This window comes from Talpa europaea, assembly GCF_964194135.1.
Source record: "Talpa europaea genome assembly, chromosome: 12".
Taxonomy (NCBI): Eukaryota; Metazoa; Chordata; class Mammalia; order Eulipotyphla; family Talpidae; genus Talpa; species Talpa europaea.
The window spans coordinates 64,745,211-64,765,681 of NC_140079.1; the positions used below are offsets into that span (position 1 = coordinate 64,745,211).

At 41.1% G+C, this 20,471-nt stretch overlaps 1 protein-coding gene across 2 annotated transcripts in view; it reads right to left on the reverse strand.

Annotated features, from left to right (window-relative positions):
• Nucleotides 1-20,471, reverse strand: part of MPZL1 (myelin protein zero like 1) — a gene marked incomplete at both ends in the record, with an annotated part of 50,886 nt that overhangs the window by 4,314 nt on the left and 26,101 nt on the right. Inside the window, 4 exons of one of the 2 annotated variants that reach the window (XM_084250860.1) lie at nt 2,899-2,995; nt 5,430-5,562; nt 6,287-6,500; nt 9,979-10,145. In XM_084250860.1, coding sequence (XP_084106986.1) covers nt 2,899-2,995; nt 5,430-5,562; nt 6,287-6,500; nt 9,979-10,145 — 611 coding nt within the window. The remainder of the gene's footprint in view (nt 1-2,898; nt 2,996-5,429; nt 5,563-6,286; nt 6,501-9,978; nt 10,146-20,471) is intronic. The other variant, XM_084250859.1, reaches the window with a different exon arrangement.

The following is a 20,471-nucleotide window of genomic DNA, read 5'->3' on the forward strand; positions in this document are numbered from 1 at the left end:
CCTTCATTTTCCATAATATGGAATGACTATATATCAAAAATGGAAAAACCTACTAACAGCAATATAATCAAGTTATGTAAAAATTATTTTCATATTTCTTTATACAATAAAATTTTCTTTATTGTATAAAGAAATAATAGTCTGGCACTTATTTCTTTATATGTCTTCAAGTTTACTAATATTTTCTTCTATAGTGTCTAATCTGTTTTTATGCCATTTAATATGGTTTCTTTTTTTTCATTTCTAGAAATTCCATTTCTAGATGCTCCATTTTGGTCTCTTTTATATTTCTATTTGTCTCCTCATTATGTCAGGCTTTCCTTTTCATTCTTAATTTTGTCAGATTTATAATACTTGTTTTATAGTTCTGGTCTATGAATTCTATCATTTCTGTGTTTTATTTTCGCGCATGGTAATTTTTGACTGATGCCAGACATTGTAAATTTTATATTGTTGAATGCTGGATTTTGTTGTAGTCTTGTAAAGAGTGATGGATTTTTTTCTTGCATGCAGCTAAATTACTTTTAGTTTGATTCTTTAAAGGTTTCCTTTTAAGCATTGTTATGGTGGGCCCATAGTATTTCCATATTCTGGTGATAATTTAGCCCCACTATTAAGTCATTAACATCCTTAATGTTGCACTCCAACCAAATATCCTGTACATTATAAAATATCTCCACTCCGACTTTTAGGAACAAACTGTTCCCAGTCCTGTATGAGTTCAAGACATTGTGCAACTTCCTACTTTTCAGGTGGTTCCTTCTCAGCTCTGAATGAGTTATCTCCCATACATCATAAATCTGTATTCAGTGAAAGGCTCATAAGGCCCTCACTCTAGATCTGAGGCTTTCTCTCTTTAGCTTCTTCTCAGTACTCTGCCTCATAGATTCTAGCCACCTTGGCCTGCCTCCTCCACTCAATAAGACAATTATGCGGTTTCTGTTGTCTCTGTCGAGCAGCCTGGAAAGTGCATGGAAGCAGTACACTGAGACAAGTGTAAGGCTCACTTATTTGTCTTCCCCAGGGATCAGTGCTACAGAACCTGCTTTCCAATGTCCAAACTCCATTGTTTCCATTCTTTTTTTCTAGTTTGTTTTCAATAGGAAAACAACTCCCACAGCACTTGAAGGGCAGAAGACAGTTTCCAAAGTTTCTTTAGATGTTATGCCTATCTGCAACTCTCATGCTTTTAATCCACAACCCTATTCCCATCTATAAGTAATGAGCCCAGTGCTGTAGAAGACTGTATAAAACTTGGGATCTAGCCCCAATTCTGTTGCTAACTGGGTATGTGCTTTTAATAATTTAATTATCACAATGCTTCAGTTTCCTCACCACATATAATAACTGCAGAATAAGACTAAGGGTTCTTGGGACTCCCTGGTGGCGTAGGGGTTAAATTTCAGCTCTATCACTGCTCTGACCTGAGTTCAGTCCCCAGCCAGGGAGCTAAACCACAGATGGAGCAGCAGACCATTCTTGTCTCACTTGCTGCTCCCTTCAACTGTGTATTTCAGTAGATCCGCCTGTTCTGCTCCCCACTCCCCACTCTGTCTCTGGTGAATCCTCTCACACCCCCTCTCTATTCCCCCTCTCCCCGCCACCACAACTCTGGCCTACATCCCAGTGCAAAAAAAAAAAAAAAAAAAAAAAAAAAAGACTGTTGTGGGTTCCTATGAGTTGACAACTAGCTGGCCACTCATGGGCAACTGTGACCTATTTACTATCTGCAAATCACAGCAGAGCATTCCTTGACTACCTATGGAGTGTAGCCCATATAACGAGGCAAGGTCCCTGGGGACACCTAGGCAGCTGTTGACCTGATTATGTGACTATCTCCATGGTGGTCTCAGGATAACTCTGCTGTGATAACATCAAATACTTTGCTGGCACAAATGTCTTTTGATGTGTGGTCATGATGGCCCCTTCTCTGTTCCTTGTAAAACTTTGTCCCCCATTCTAATCCCACCCTCGGGACTTTATTCCTCATACCATTGTCTTGTGATCAGCTTTTACTAGCCTGTATGCTTTCAATAAATGGCAAGTAGCAGAGTCTTGCCTTGCAAACCTGCTCCATGACTACTGTGCTCTTCATCGCATTCCCACCGCAAAGTGGCAATAAAGTTCCTGTCACAACAGACTATGGGTTCTTCTTCCATAAAAGTTACTCATTTCTTCCTCTTAAATCCATTTTACTCATCCTATCCCCAACACCCCCTCAGAGCAAAGTTAAAGCTGGCCAAATTGCTTAGAAGGCTTCTACCTCAGAAGAACAGAGTGAAATTCCTCCCATCCTACAAGCATAGTTATCACAGCATGGCCAAAACACAGTATTAATCCCGGTACTAGATACTGTGCTAAGTTACAGATAAAAAGATTTTATCTCTTACTTTCTACAAGAATTAGAAACCAAAATTTTTCCTTGTTCATCAATTCTACTGATTATTGATAAATGTTTTCTTTCAGTTTCTTCTAAAGAATTCACACAAAATAATTCTTCTGGTTTATTTTCAATGTAAAGAATATCAACTTTTCCTGCTAATTCCTTGTTTTATTGAGCACCTCAATATAGACTCTAGCACATTAAACTTATTTCCTTGAGCAATTAAGGGAGACTTTTACATCTGACAAAGCCATTTCCTTATTCCACTTGGGTCAGAGGAGCCACATTATTAATAAACCATCTGTTCATGCTGGCTTGGTGGAAACCTTTCCTCAGGTCAGATTCTTCCCCACATGTTTGCTTTTAGTTTCCAAACAGTTCTCTTATTTCCCTCTGTTTCTCACATTTTTGCTCTCACAGCCGGTATTCTTTCCTACACCCAGAAAAGTGACAGAGCTAGGGAAGTGACAGAGCACTGGCTATAGCCCAGGGGCAGAACTGCAATCAGTGGTTACCTGATGAGATCCAGAAGGCAGGCTCTTTACCAGACCCTCTGTGTCGGAGGGGGACTTCCGTGGAGCCTGTTTAACCGGTGACAGACTCTCTGATGTACTGCAGTTGATGAGATGGCAGTTTGGAGAACAAATGTAAAGTGAAAAATTAAAATAAATGGAAACAAAAATATAGAAAGGCAAGTGATGGCAAGATGAAGCAGTAAATGTATAAAAACAGAACACAACAAAACAAACGAGTATCAAAACGATCACATATCTTGCAAAGCTTTTTTATTCCTGACACTTATTCTTCCAAGTCAAAGAACCTACTAATGGAGAGTGGAAACCTACTAATGGAGAGTACCCCACAGACAGCAGTGGGGTACAACCAGTTTACAAAGCGATATCTGCTAGATGGGGTCCTATCTATAATATACACTTATCCTTTTGCTATTTTGACTTTCCTCACTGCCATCAACCCTCCTCTGGTATAAAAGTTTAAAGGAGCAAATTTAACCTTCTTAATGGCAATTTGGTTTTGTGATTATGAAAAGCAAACCTCTTCTGAATATAATTCAAAGATAAAAGATGTGCATCCAGGCTTGTTATCTTGGCTTATCTTGTCCCTTTCAGTCCCTAGTTCCCCATGTTTTCTTACCTCACAAACCCACAACTAGTCCAAGGAAAACCCAGGACACCACCCATGAATGATACAAAACTGAGGAATGCCACAGCACCCAGGTTGAGCTTTTTCAGTGACGTGCTTTACTGAGAAGCTCAATCTGAATAAGTGAGGGAACGTGAATGCCAGGAGAGAACTCATAAGGTACTCTCTCATAGCGTGTGTCATCAGCAGAGCTTAAATCCTCTATGACATTTTCTTGTGAGGCTCACATTTAAAGTGTTGTTACTAATCAAAGCATCCCATGCATTTTGCAAACTGTTTCTTCTCTCTAATGGGTAGTTATATGCCCCAACCTAAAATGGTTTGAGTATTCTAACAAAAAGGGGGTCTTATTCATCAATGATTCATGAACAAAAACAGGAAACTAAAACAAACATACACACAAGCATTTTACATGTGGAACATACATATTCAGATGGCCACAAAATCTCTACGTAACCTGACAACCCAATTTCATTGACAACCCAATTTCATTGGGATGTTTTCAATACAAACAGATAACATATTTGTAGACAAATTATAATGGCTGTTGGGTTAGTTCAGAGCCAGCTGGTTAGTTGTCAACAAGAGAGATGGGTTGAATGCACACACATGAATATTAACAGCAACTGCAATGTGATTAGTTACCATGTGTCTAATGGGAGTGGAAGAGGAGACCCAGCCCTGTTATTCCCAGTGTGTCGTCTAAGTCAGCTTTTCTTAAGAAGTGGAAGGTAAACAGGATCTGATCCTGGCACACCAAGGCAGAAAGGCGGGGAAAGGGAAAAAAAAAAACAACAAAGTAAGAAGAATAGCAGCATTCATGATGCCATGCAGGATTCTAAGGCACATATTTCTGCCCCTTCATTAACCCAAAAGCCGAACTACAGAAACTGTCATGTCACTTTTCTGGATTAGTTTCATGTTGAAAATCAACACTGCAGCTATATTTAATCATAAAACACTCATCATGCAAGGGGTAGATAAAGTCAGCAAAACAGCATTCCAGGCAAGTAATACTCAGTCATTAAACACAGCAGCCCTAAAAACTAGAGCAGCAGAGCCCAAAAGAGAGAGCTTCCCACCACTTCCACCAGCAGGGTAGTCAGGACATGTGATCCTCAGAACACAGTCCCTTTGGGCGGTCAAGGTTAGCAGGAGTGCCTGGACACAGCTCATGCCATGTCAGCCTGAATCCAACCTTCACTCTGTCTTACCACATGAGTTCTACATAGGTTACTGGGTTAGCGTTGCAGCTGGAGTGGGAAAAGAGAAAGTCCTTCAATTAGATCCCAAACCATGTACTCAAAGGTGTTCTCTATGAGAAGCCACATACAAAAAGAAACTCTACTCTTCCTTACTGCCAGTATAGTGGGTGTTCTCCCTTCGTTATCCCAGTTTGAATGAGTCCAGTCACGCACTTGAGAATGACCAAAGCACTAAAACTGCTTACAAAACTACAGCACAGAGAAGCCATGCATCAATACACTGGGTGGGAGTAGCTTATTCGCACGACTCTTTCTGATTAGAGTTTTATATTTACTTAACTGAGAAGAAGACCCTTAGAGATTATTAGGGACAGATTCAAACTAAGCTCATGTTGGGGGAGGTATGTCGTGGCCTGATATAACTGCAATGTGGGTGGGACTGAAGTGCGCAGCACAGAGTGCTGAGGTATTTGTGCTAGCAAACCTGTGAAAGAAATAGGGATTAGTGTCAGATCCCACATTTAATAGCAGACCCTGACTTCTGCTTGTCCACGATCCCTCCTAAGGGGACTGCACAATTCTGACCTGGAAGCAAACCATAGTTAAGTCTTCACAACTCATATTCCGTAAAGAGCATAAACCCCGGTTCCCTCCCTCCCACAGAAAGCAGAGGTTATTACCCAGTGTAGTCTCGTTTATAGTTCCTCCTTCTGTAGAGCACAGCCAGAATCATGCCGATGAGCAGAGTGAGACCAAGGACCACGGCCGTGACGATGCCCACCACCACCCACACGGGGAACACCGGCAAGCTCTCTAGAGGAAGAACAAAGCATGTTTAGGGTACTTGTTACGGAGATAACGGAACTTAATTGATTTAATAAGCAAGTGTCTCCCTTTAGCAGTTACCACTCCCTTTTTCATTATGCAAATGATGACATCCTGGTATTGAATGGATGACGTACAAATAAACATTAGCTAATAAGGAATAAACTACAGAACTAAGTATGTCATTTGTACAGTCTCTTTCAATGCTCTGAAATCAAAGAAAAACTGGAGATGTGACTTTATTTCAAGCTACTCTCCAACAAAGCAGATATTGTCTCAGCATGAAACCCTGCAACCTGCACTTAATGTTCATTCTCAAAAAAAAAAAAAAAAACAAAAAACTGGGGGGAGGAATAGTTGTACAGTTTTTATAAAATCAAAATTTTCTCCGGGAGAATATGGCAACAGTACTCATGTCCCTCTTTACCAGTCACACCCCTACACTCTTATCACACATGAATTTGGTCTTACTCCTGATTAACACAGAAAAATTAATACTCTAGAAATTGGTTCAGTAGAAAGCAGGGCTCCATGCACATAAATGGAGGAACTGGCTGCTCTGTTGGAATGAGTCTTCGGTGAAAACACAGATCCATGGAAATAGAGAGGAAAAACCCCTTCCAATCACACCCAGAAATGGAACACTTGCTCTCCAAGTAAACACAAGATAAAGGGGTCTGTGTCATTCCTGCAAAAATACTTGAGCATATACCTTTCTCTACGACATAGAGTCTAATGTGTCCCGGCTGGACAACAATGTCGGGAGGGTTTTTGACATCACAGATATAAGTGCCATTGTGCATAAACTGCATATTTTCTATGTTGATTGATGCGTCTTTCTTGTCGAGGTCACCAGCCCAGGTGATTCTGCCCTTAAACGGTGGATAATTCCCAGGATACACCTGGCCTTGGGAGTAGTGGAAAAACTGCAATTAAAAAAAAAAAAAAAAAAAAACATGAGCTATTTATTTTTGGAAGTTAAATTCTGAACACTATAGTAAACATGCTGTGAAACAGTCTTTTAAAGACTTTTTACAAAAAAGAAAGACAAGTTCATATTACAAATCTTAAGCTATGGAATCTAAGCCGGACAGAGGTTTGAAAATCGTGCTGTTCCACCCAATTTCAGTTGAAGAAATAAATTTGTGTATCATGTCTAATCCTCTCAATATCACAAGAATGTAGGGATTCCCACCCATATTTTTATAAATAAGGAAATAGAGATTCAAAAAAGCCATTTGCCCAAGGTCACAATGACGAAGATTGGCTAACCCAAAACAACCAGAAATACAGCATGCTCTTAAGATTAAATCTCAATGTATGTGCATCTTCCTTGACTGATTTAACAAAAATGCTTTGAACATAAATGGAACTGCTCTTTAAAAAAAGTCATTACCTCTGGTTGCCTTCCTAAGATGGTACATTTTCTAGAAACTAAACAATGACCCTCACATCTTGGCTCTAATGACACAAATGGCACAGATGACATCTGTGGGAAGTCTTCACACATTTAAATAGTTCTTTGGACTCCCCAGAGTAAACCTACCTGAGCTCACTGTGGTCTCTATAGGCTGCCCCTGACTCACCTTCCCCCTGACATGTGTGTGAGGTTTCTTGCTCTCTCTTACTCCTTCACCTGGTCCTGCACAGAACTGCACCCAATTGGACCCACTAAGGAAGTCCTATACATGTGTAATCCCTTACTTTACCTTCCTCTCCCTTCCTCTCAGGCACCCCAACCAGCTGTCCTCCCTTTCTATCCATCCTGGGGAGCACTGATCCAATAAAGAATTTGGATATCAGCTATATATTCCAATTCAGGGCAATAAAGCTTTTCTCCTAAAAACTTATTGCAACAGAAAATAGTTCTAATGTCACATTTGAAAATGTAGTCACTTAGGCCAAACATAAAGATGTTTTTATTCCAGGGGCTACAGTCACCTGGATATAAACTCTATGTTTTCCCAAAGGAGACCCTGAGGAACTAAGATCTGTAGACAATTATAGGTAATTACTCTGTTCTCTCAGGAAAGGCATCCTGGGTAAATTCTTAACACAAAGGGCTGCAGCAAAGCAAAACAAAACACTTTCAAAACTTTCACAAAACAGCAAATATGAGGCAGATAATTCCCTTATAGCTACTATAAGAGAATTTCTTGAAGAAACCCAGACCATGTATTCTCAATAGGGGTGCTCTCTCCTCCAAGGAGAGATCTCAGGAGATATACATGCATATATATATATATATATATATATATATATATATATATATATGCACAGAGACACATATACACAGACACATATGTATACACACACCCAGTTTATCTGTAGAGCAAAATTTCATAGAGGGGTAGCAGCAATTAGGAAAAAATCTTAAAGTATCTTTAGGAAGGTGATAATGGAAAAACAAGAGGTTGAGAAACACTGCTTTAAGGAATTTCTAAAGCCTATAGAGAATAAATATTATTAATAGACTTTTCCATCTGAGAGAGAAATAATGCATAAGGGAAATACTATAGCAAGCAGAGTTCAACAAAACAGAGTTTGGACAATTGGAGCCTGAGTGATGTGACCTTGGAGAATAATGAGTCAGTTTATCTCCATCCCCACCCCCAACCAGGAAGTGGGAAAAAGGTGTGGAGATTTTATCACACAGGCAAATGAGGGGCTGAGCATCTAGCGATGATCAACACAAGTCTCTTAGCATTCAAATAAGAATTTACCTTAGAGAAAAGTGGCAGCCTGTCACTGCCAAGCACTGACAACCTGAAATACACAACACCAGTGAAGCAGGTACAGTGTTAAAAGACAGTCAGCATGTAGCCAGGACAACAGAAACATTCTAAATTGTACATGCACAGTTAAACAACATAGGTTTGAAGTGCAGGGGTCCACTTAACACAGATGGACACGGTGCCAGAGGAACTAACGGAGGTGAGAGCTTCCCAGCCAGTGCCAGATGAGAGGAAGAAGACAAAAGGAGGAGTGCCAGAAACAAAATCAACAATTTGGTAGAAGGTTCTGATTCTTCCAGATCGTGTTGACATCTTTTAAGACATGAACCCCTTCTGGGATACAGGCAATGAAGCTAAAGAAGATGGAGGAAGGAGGATTGGCATCATATAGAAACATTCTTAGAATAATTAAAAGGTAAAACAACAGATAGAAATTATGAAGTATTTCTATATGTCTGTACAGTGACAGTCTGCCTCTGCTCTTTCCACTTCCACTTCTGCCATCCCTGAACAGGAAAGTCCAACCCTTCATTTCCTCCTCTCCTCCTCTCCATCTCCTCTTCTTTCCCCATCTACATAGCATAAAGATGGCAAGGGTGATGACCTTCATGATGACCCACATCCACTAACTGATGATTAATGATTACTTCCGCTGAATGAAGTCTAAATATTAAAAAAAAATCTGTTCATCGACTGTTTATGTTATCAGTAAGGTCTCTGGTTAACAATAGGCTATTAGTTAAGTTTGAGGGAGTCAAAAGTTCTATGTGGATTCTGTGCATTCTTGGGGGGGTCAGTGCCCCTAACTTTCGCGTTGTTCACCGGTCAACTGTATTAGCACCTCAAGGCTTGGATACTGTCCCAAGTACTTAATCAGCAGCCACTGCACAACCAGTACTCCTCTAGTTGCTAACTAACCCTCCTCCCAAGCCTCTGGTGTATTTCCATTCCTTCCTGACCTTACGCAGAAGTCATCAGCACACCAGTCTTACTCCTAATTATTCCCCAAGTGAGAGCAGAGATTGTGTTGTGCACATTTTTGAAGAGCCTACAATGATGCCCACAGCACAGGAAGCTCCGGGTGAATATTGCTGAATCAAGACTGTGAGTCAAGAAACTGATAATTAAATCAGAAAGGGACTTCATATATATATATGGGTAAAGTGTGTGTGTGTGTATATATATACACATACAGTGTATATATATATATACAGTGTATATATATGTATATATGTATATACAGTGTATATATACTTCATATATATATATATATAGAGAGAGAGAGAGAGAGAGAAATACTTAGAATAAATGCAAAATGGGCAAGTGTAAGCTGAAAACAGATAGGATAATCACGTTTAAGAGTCCCCAGTATCAGTTAGTGACTGCTCTGTGGAAAAGATAAACCTCAAAATGGTGTTGTGTTGATGGTGGAGAGTAACCAGGAAGATGACAAGGGTAGGGTGTCAGGCAAAGACAAGGAGACAGGCTGCCTATAAAAGATGCAGAACTTATGTTCTCTTGGAGAATTTGAACAAGAGAAGGCCTGGGTTCTGCAAGAGATGGCACACCCCTGAGTGGAGAGTGTGCAGCCAGAAGCATGGCTCATTGGTCACACTACTCAGTGAAGAACCGGGTGAGTGGACAGCGAAGAGCAGGCAAGCATTCCTACCGACACGGGGGCTTCGGTCCCCTGCGGCTGGAAGCTCCAGGTGACTGAGGTCAACGTGCCGGTCATGTTAGTGGACTTGAACTTGCATGTCAGCTTCCCTTGCGTCCCATTTGCCACGAAGATTTCCTTTGGTGTGTAAACCTCCAAGGCCGATACGCCAGTGGTCACTGAAGAGAGGGAAGAAGGGCAGCTTAAGAGTAGGATTAGCATGAATACCACTGTGCATATATATCAGATAAGACCATGAAGCAAAACACAAGAAAGTTAGGAGATCCATGCTGTAATGCACTGCCATTGTGGACAGCATATTCCATGGCCAGGTACTGTCCTCCAAATAGGATAAACTGCTGGCAGTCTGGGATTGTTTTTGTTTTACTAGTTCAGCCATACCCTCTGTTTGTTTTCTTCTAAATGAGTTTTTTAAGGAGAAACTTTAGGTTTACTGAAACAATGAGCAGAATCTAGTGTTCATATAGATAGTCCCTCTTCCCTCTCTCAAGGCCCAATTTCTCATATTATGAATATCATGAATTAGTGTGGTATTTTTTTTATATTTGATGATTGTTACATTAGTGTAAAGTCACAGGTTACATTAGGGTTCATTCTGTGTGGAACATTCTATGGGTTTTGATAAATGTATAATGACATATCTATCATTGCAGTAAAATACATAAGAGTTTCGGTGCCTTAAACATCCCTTGTATCCCACCTACTCATTTCTCTTCTCCTTCCCTTAAGCCCCAGCATCCACTGAGTTTTTTCTGTTTCCATATTTTTGCCTTTTCCAGAATATGACACAGTGGATATCAAACAGTAAATTTAGTCCTTTAAGATTGGCCTGTTTCATTTAGCAATAATCACTTAAGTTTCCTCCATGTCATGTCATGGTATGACAGTTCATTTTTAATGGCTGAATGACATCACTGTGTGCATGTACTACAGCTGACCCATACACCTTCTGGAAGACATCATGATCACCTCCCTAATAGTCTATTATGAATGATGCTATGACCATATATTACTTCTATAAATAGTTCTCATATTCATTTGTCACACTTCAACTGATGTCATGCTGAACTTTTCTCATCTTCCACATTGAAAGCAATTAAAACTATTCTAGCTAAGAATACTTCATTTTAAAGCCACTTATGTTACTCAGCTGACCCCTTTCCTATAAAGGATTTCAGTAAAAACAACAAATGCTTAACATATTTTGGTTTTGCGAATGAAATCTTACTACCATTTCACCAATCAAGTTTTTTTTCAGTGAACCTAAGCCCAGGAAACAGTCATTAAAATCTCCACCACTTGCAATATAAAAACAATCTTTTTCAAGACCTGTAATCAGAGGTAACTACAAGGATTATCAAGGACTGCTACTCAAATAAAAAAATCTTTACTCAAAGGACACTTCCAAAGACTAAACAGATATTAGAAACTTATTTAGCCTAAAATTGGAAACAAAGCTAGCCCAGAAAAGATTAGACCCATCATTTTTAACTGTTTACAATTTATTTATTATTAATAGAATTTATTTTTATATATTTTACAACATTGCTCATTTTTGTAAATGTTTGCTTTCTCCTCTCAGGTGTAGTCCCCATGGAATTCCCACCACCAAGTCACCGTGTACCATCCCCATAGTCCACTGTGCTCTTTCCTCCCCTGTTCTGTCCCCTCTCTTTCCCCCTCCCTTGTAGAATATCCCTGATTTATAGTTGCCTGTTAATTTTGTTTTTTAATTTATTATAATTATTTTTTTCCTGATCCCTTATTTGGTTCCCCTATAGTCCTGCTATAAGTGAAACCATCCAATATTTTTCTTTTTCCTTCTGGTTTATTTCACTGAGCATATTCCCTTCCAGTTCCATCCATGTTGCTGTGAATGGCATTAGTTTATCTTTTTTGATCGCTGAGTAATATTCCATTGTGTATATACACCACATCTTCTTGATTCAGTCATCTGTTTTGGGCATTTAGGTTGTATCCCTATCTTACCTATTGTAAATAGTGCTACAATAAACATAGGGCTGCAGGTATCCTTTTGAATTTATGTTTTTACGGATACACCATCTTTAAAATAAGATATAGGGCCTCCCTGGTGGCGCAGTGGTTGAGCACTGGGCTGCGAATCTGCCCGCAGCCTCTGCAGCGCCGGCTAGATCCCTGGCCGCTGGGCAGAGTTTCCACATGGCGACCTCTCCTGCCGCCCGCTGCTCCCCTCAGCAGTGCACTTCGTTAGTCTGCCTGTTCTGCTCTCCGCTCTGGCTCTGGTGAATTCTCTCACCCTCCTGTGCTTCTGACTGTACCCCAGTGCTTGTATAAATAAATAAATAAATCTTAAAAAAAATAAAAAATAAAATAAAAAATATATATTTTTAAAGATTTATTTATGCATACAAGAGGGGGGTACAGGACAGAGATGCGGAGGAGGAGGTGGGAGGACCCACCAGAGACAGCGGGGAACAGAACAGGCAGACTGACTGAAATACACTGCTGAGGGGAGCAGAGGGCGAGTCAGGAGAGGTCTGCTGCGCCATGTGGGTTGCTCCCTGGCCAGTGGGGTATCGAACTCGTGCTGCAGAGGCTGCAGATTGCTTTATAGTGCGGTGCTTAACCCCTTGCACCACCAGGGCGGCCCCAAAATAAGATAAGTTTTTTAAAGAAACAGTCTTGAGAGACTACGTATCTGCCATATTCCAGTTATTCTCAGAATGTAACAGATGAGCAGAATAAGGCTGTGTGTTGTCACCGAGACTGCTGGTCATAGTTAGAATTTTTTCTTCCTGAGGTCTTAACTATGACTCTAGGCCAAGGAGAACCAAAGTCCTCCCCCAGTTCTCCCCACCATCTCCCAAATGTTTATTCTCAGGACACAATGAGCACTTTTGGCTATTCTTTTAAATAAACTGATAGCCACACTACATCCAGCAGATTTTTTTTCTGCTAAAGAAGGTGGATTATTATTATAGGGAACAATGGATTATTATTTGCAGTCCAAACCTCCAAACAAGCCCTTCGTTCAAACAAGAAGCAAACAAAAGACGTTCCTTGCTATTGTGGGCAGGCAGAAAAGTAGCCCCAGGGCCCTTGAGTTCAAAATGAAGGACAAAGCACAAGACTGGATGACTGGACCAGCTGGTTCCAGGAAGCTGGTGTGTAACCCTTACTTTGTGTGATTTTGACTAGTTTTCTCCAAAGTGGTGAGCACGGCAAGGAAAACCACAGTCTTTAAGGTCAATAAACAAAGTTTCTCAAGGATTTTCTCAAACCAGATCCCTACCACAAGGCCTGTTTGCCATAACTGTTACTCTGAGATGTCATTTAATGGTGGAACTAGGCCAAGTGTCCAAGTTTACAGGCGCGGAAGTTTCACCAAAAACACTAACCAGACCCCTAAATGGCTTTGGACAATCTTGTATTTAAGACAGACTTAATCTAATTGTGCCAAAGCCAGTTAATAAAAGGCTTTTTTTTTTAATATCTCCTTATTCTTTGCCTAATTTTGAATATGTAGCTATTAGAACCACGGTTATGAATTTCAATTCTAATCCATCAGGTAGACACAGAAAAAAAAAAATGACTCCACATGTCTCTAATCAAATTCCTCTCACCCCTGCCAGTTTCTGTCTTTCCGACTCTTAAGTCATGATTCTTAAAGATTTCCATCGGTCATAAGATGAACATTCCAAAATTTTGGTCTCTTTGTTATCTCTTCTTCAATAATCCATGCCAGCCCCTCGTCCCCATGGTCGTACCCTAGACCAGGGTGCTTCAACCTCAGCACTACTGACAATTGGGCCAAACTATTCTCCATTGTAGGGGGCTCGCCTGCATATTGTGGGATGTTCAGCAGCTTTCCTGGCCTCTCCTAGTTGTCTACAGCATCTTCCTTCCCAGTTGTGACAACCAAAAATGTTGCTGGACCTTGCAAGGGTTCCCTAAGGGCAAATCGCTCCTGGTTGTGACCACTACCTGGGATTCAATCACCAATACCTGTATCCCCACTGCATCTCAACTTCAGGCTTCTCTACTCTCTGAACACGCATATATTTCCAGGGCATTTCCCCTAATACCTTGAATTCATTCATCTTCTGTCACATCGGAACTTAAAATCCAACATCCCTCCTGTCTGTTTACAGTCTCTCGTTTCCAGCATGTCATTTGCTCCCACAGATTAGATTCATGGGGTATCAGATGCCTCATCCCTTTCCAGGCAACATTAATTCCCTTGCCTCTGTCTCCCTTTAGGGCAGTCACCTGGCCAAATCTCAATCCTGTTTAATCCCATTCTCTATTCACTCTGCATCTCTACTGGTGGCTCACCATAGCTGGAGAAAAGTGTGCAACCCCACTGAGTGGTTTCACCATAAGTTCAAGGCCACTAACTTCAAAGGGACTTTAATGCTGCCTGGCAGTGCTTTCACCTTTCTGACTCCACCTGCTCTCCACCATCTTATTTCTGTATTCTACCTTCTAACATCAGCTCTCTACCTTCTCCCTCTTCTCACACTCGGTTAATAGCTGCTTCCTATTTCACTGGAAAACAGAAGCAATCAGAAGAGCACTTCCTCATGATCCCAATCACAACTACCCATCTCCTGTATCTGTGTCCACACGACCTGCCTGTGTTGAGCATGTCTGCAACTCCTCTACAAGTTCAACCTTCCCATTGCGTACCAGATCTCATCTCTCTCTCTCACCTATCCTTCTCACTTAAGGAACTTGATCCAGCAATCCTCTCTTTCTCCCCAAATTTTTACTCTCTACAGAGTTACTGCCACCAGCCATATAAATATACATATTTTCCTAGCTAAAGAAAGGAAAAATTTAGAAGCTGAATTCCCTGTAGCTGCAGCCCCTTTGCCTGCCTCTATTTTACATATCTTGTCTATACTCCCTGTATCCAATCTCTCCCTTTTCATTTTCTCTGGAGTAAATCCATTCAGGTTTTCGCCCTCCGGTCCTCCACAAAAACTACTCTTACCTGGGCCTCCCTGGTGGTGCAATGGTTAAAGTCTCAGTACTGTCAAGCTATCCCAGCAACTGTGGCAAGAGTTCAATCCCCGGACAGGGAGCTGACCCATATGGCACAGGAGACCTCTCCTGTCTTGCCTGCTGCTCCCCTCAGCAATGTATTTATGTAGATACACCTGTTCTCCTCTGTCTCTAGTGAATCCTCTCACCCTCTGCCCTAGATCCCAGTTCTTGTATGCATAAATAAATAAAAATAAATATTAAAAAAACTATTCTTATTAAGGAATCCAAGGGCTTCCATATGGCCAAATCAATGGTAAATTCTCCAAACTTATCTTAATGATCTACCTGCAACATTTGACAGCGTTGACACACTCCCTCCTTGAAGCAGTGTTTTTCCAATTTGACTTCTGAAACATAACTTCCTCTGGATTTTCTTATCTCTTTGCTTGTTCCTTTTCTGGTTCTTCTGACCTCTACATGCTGTAGGGTGCCAGATCATTCCTCTGACCTCTTTAATATCCATTCTCTTGGCAACATCATCTAGTTTCAAGACTTTAAATACCTCCTAAATGCTGATGAGCCCTGTGTGTGTGTGTGAGTGTGTATATATATGCACACACACAAATATCCATTCAACAATTTCACCTGGATCTAACTGGCATCTCACATTTAATATGCCTAAATTGAATTCCTAATTCTCACCTCCAAAGTCACCCTTCTGGGCCTCCCCTGGGTTGCAAAGCTGCCCGCAGCCTCTGCAGCACCGGTTCGATCCCCGGCTGCTCCCCAGCCACTGGAGGAGGGTCCCACATGGCACGACAGACCTCTCCTGCCGCCCGTTGCTCCCCTCAGCAGTGTACTTCGGTCCTTCTGCCTGCTCTGCTCCCCGCTCTGGCTCTGGTGAATTCTCTCACCCTCCCGCGCTTCTGATTGTACCCAGTGCTTACATAAATAAATAAATAAATAAATAAATAAATAAATAAATAAATAAATCTTTAAAAAAAATTTTTTTTAAATTAAAAAAAAAAAAGTCACCCTTCTATGGTCTTCTCCATTTCAGTAAATGGCAACCCCAACCTCCCAGTGACTGAGGCTCAAACCCTGGAATCCTTCTAGTTCTCCTTTTTCACAACTTACCTCCATGCCCTCACAAAACATATCTCCACTTAGAAACATATCTCAAAATTGATCCCTGCTGCTTTCAATGCTACCATCTTGGTCTAAGCCACATTGTCTCACCTGGGTTAGTTCAGGAGTTCCCTAAATTGGTGATTTTGCTTCCACCTTCACCCACTTCATTGTGACCAATCCATAGAGACCAGAGAGATTTGTTAAAATGAAACTCAGATCTCCTCACTCCTCTGCTCAAAGCTCTCCCAAGGATTCCCCACATCAACCAGGATTAGTTTAAAGACGAAAGCCCCACATGAGCTAAATCCTGGCCACCTTTCATCCTCTCCTCCCCTCTCAAACATGCTGCAGCAGACAACCTATCACCATGCTGCTCCTCTGCCTGTGATGAGTGCCCCAAAATAAGAGGAATGCTACACACATAGAAACAGGAGGTATCCCAGAAGGTAGTGAGGCCTTGAGAGATATGGGAAGAGCAATGGACTGTGTGCAAGGCAGAGAGTCCAAAGCTCTGCACCTGGAGCTGGGAGAGAAGTTTCAGGGGAGAGCCTTGCTCACAACTGCTCATAGCCTCCAGGCGCATCATCACAGAATCCTAAAGGACTTTACCAAGAACAATTCACAGTTGCTGCTAACTGACATGATATGAATGGCATCTTGTTAGGAAGTTTCTCTTGTGGGGGTAAAGAGAGAATCTAAAACACAGGTTTCCCTCTTAGACGACATTCCATGCAGCCCGAGCAAGGGATGAGTTCACCGTGTTTTTAAACAATCGGGAATGGTTTGCTTTGTCCAGTCTTTTTTTTTTTTTTTAGAGTGACTAGGAGTATTATGGAAATGCATAGTAAAATTATTGTGGAATCCAGATGGCTTGTCTCCAGAGTCATAAAAGAGTTTCTACGGGCCAGTTAAAATGGCTAAAAATGCAAATGCAAAGAACACTAAGATGTAAAGAAACTATTGTTTCAGTTTACTTCATTCCATATCACTGTAGACTGGAATCCCAGTCTGAATAAGATATTAAGTAGGTTTTTCTTAGAGCTAAGATTTACTATATTTGTGACTACAATTACAGTACAGTGGCAAAAATTCACTGTTTAAAGTGTTAAAGCTTTGCTTCAAAACCTCACAGTTGAGGCAAAAAGCGTCTCCTGTTGAGTCCTAGAAGAACCAATGACCTTAGGAATAAAAACATAGAAATGAAATAAAAAGATTCAGGGACATACACATGTTTTATATCCTGCCAATATTGGATTCTGAGTTACCTATTAATTTACCTGTTAACTTCAGAATGGTAATGGGAACTGAGCTTTCTTCCTAAGTAAGGACTCTTGCTAAGTTACACTAGAGTTTAAAGGGCAAGAAAAACAAAAATAAATACAACCCTTCTCCTAGAGTACTCTGGGAAAGAAAGGTCTCTAAAATGTACCACTTTGTTCAAAGGTGCCATTTGGCAGTGAATGATACTGAACCCCAAAGTGGGAAAGCAATTCAAATGAAGCAGCTTGCAAGCTCATTGCCAAGTAATGAAAAAGTTTGTTGCCATCAATTGACCAAGGGTCATTTCTATAGTAATCAAGTGACACCCAAAACTTGATCTTCTTCCATTTTGGAAGGAGAACCAGGACAGTTGGGGAGTGGGGGAGTAGACTGTGAATGACAAATCTGGAGTACAAGATTCATTCATCATATCCACAAAGAAGAGAAACAAATTCAATAAGGGTCTGTTCAAGAAGCTATTTGCTGACATGATCTATTCTATTGATAACATGTTGAATTATTGAAGTATACAAAGTCAACAATACCCTCAACCAACATACAAGATGATCTTACTCCAAATGAATTTCAGCTTTTACACCATAACAGCAACTGAAATATCCTGGAGTAGCATTATTACAAACAAATAAACATTTTCATGGCCCTCACAGGGAACCTGAAACATATTGACTAAAGCAATTCCTGGTCAACTCACTGCTAAGTCCATTTACAGTTCACTGGTCTCTAACAACCTTATCCTTTTAACACACCCCCTTAAGGTTTTCCTTAAAATCAAAAGAAAATTCTTGTTTAGAAAATTTTTTGAAGCACTTTGAGGCTACCAGTATATTCTCCTGCTTAAAAGAATAAGTACAGGCAAGTTACTTAAACAGCCTGTCTCGTTTGCTGTTGGCAGGTAATGATAGGCCAGTACTGCAGTACCTCGAACACAAGCATAAATATGACCTTTTAAAACATACTAAGAGAAAGGATCCAAAGAAAACACTGATCACAAAATGCTGACTGGGGTTTATGATGGGATGAGGGTGGAGGGGCAGAATGTGAGGGGCCTACAAGGTTGGTAATGCCCAGTTTCCCAGGCTAGGTAGTGAGGGCATGGGAGGTCACAGTAAGTCTTACTCTGTAAACTGCATTCACAGTCTCTCTCTGTCTCTCTCATCTATTTTGATTTTTTTCATAACAACAGTTCTTTTTTTTTTTAAAAAAAAAAAAGAGAATGTAAGGCATTAGTAAGTTGATAAGAGACTTGCTTCCTCAATTCCAAAATGTTCCAGTGAAAGCATTCCGGAAGATTCCCCCACAGTCATCTGGGTTGGATGGATAAAGTAGAGCAAACTAATGACGCATGCTAGTGGGAACAAAGGGGGTATCATCGGGGCCACCGCACCCCTCGGAACAGGGCCACTCTGTAGCTTTCTTCCATGAATCAGGGCTATTTTGGACCTCCCTTGACTGGGCTGCACAAAGTAAGAAAAGGTTACAAAAATATACTCTATTCAATGTGCCCTGAGTAGTAATAAATTAAGCTTTTCATTTGTCAGGAACACGTTCTTCTGCACTCTTTGTCTGAACTTATGCTCCAGGCCTCAATCTACAAGTGACTTCCTCCCATGTCTGCCCCCAACTCCCTACCCCCTGGCGCCGACATCCTGCCCTTCCCTCTCCAGGCACTCATCACCATCTGCTCAAATGGCAGACTAAGATCAAGACCGACTGTGACCAGGACCTGCAGGGACTGTGTTGTACTTTGGTCACCCTCATGTCCCATTACCTCACAAACGTCTGCCCTTTGTCAAGGTGCTCAACAAATACCTGTTTGAATATAGGAGAAAAATGAAGGGAGAAGGAATGAATGAGACAAAAACTACAAACTCTAATAAATTCAACAATAAAAATTGTTCTTCTTTCACCACAAATGCTTCAGCATCATGCCCAACACAAATAGTGCTTGAAGAAATTATGAAGATCAGGTTGAAAGCCAATGCGATCTTTGGGGCAGCTTCGATATGGTTCCTCCAGGGCTCATCCTCCCATTTAGATGAGCGAATCCCAAAGGAGCCATCTTTGGAAACATCCAATTAAAAAAATCCATGTCCTTCTACTCACACCCAGGAGCAAATTCCTCCCAGACTCAATTCCTTCCACTCACGATTGATGGCCAGCTGGCCACATCTCCATCTTTAACCTTTTTGCACCAACAAAGATCTCTCTGTTTCTCAAATGAGACCTATCCAAAAGTTCTGAATCAGGCCAGTCATCGAACTAATCACTTGACTCTTTAAGTCCTGGAGTTTCTGCTTTGCCCTCCACTATGTGCACACTGTTCTTCCTCTGCTGTTACTGCTTTCCTGTTTTCAATCAACCATTCATTCTCTCAAGCCTTGCTGGGACCTGGCCTCTGCCCTTAATGGACTGACAGTCCTGTGGAGACAAATAAACAGACGCCCACAGTGCAGGGGCCGGAGTGTTGCACTTGGCCCCAGGGGCACACAGGGAGCTGGTGCACAGGCACCAGGCAGGGTTTCCAATAAAGACCAGTCTCCAAACAAGTTGTCCCCACCAGCACCACAGTTGTCATCATCCTCAATTGTATCACCTGCGTCGAGGGTCCAAACACTTCTTAGTTCTTAGCAAGCTGACAAATAAGAAATTTTTGGGAAGAAACCAAATTTTTCTTGTAACAGATGAGAGTGACTGAATACTGTTGAAAACTCTGGAGTATATTGACAGATAAAAGAATGACACTCTGACATATTTTACACTTAACAGGTGCTGAAATGACATATCGAAATTTCTATTCAAGCAAAAGACTACTTTACTTTAAATTTTCCTGCACTCTCAAATCTCATTCGAAGCTCTATGAGAAGGCATTTGAACCAAGATTGAATGCAAACTAGAAAAGGTCAATATAAAACAATAGAGGGCCTCCCTGATGTCCTAGGGTTAAATCTCAGCACTGTCACCACTACGGCCTCAGTTTGATCCCTAGCCAGAGAGCTAACCTACATACGGCGCAGCAGACCTCTCCTGTCTCTCCTGCTGCTCCCCTTAGCAGTGTATTTCAGGCAATCTGCCTGTTCTGCTCCCTACTCTGTCTCTGGTGG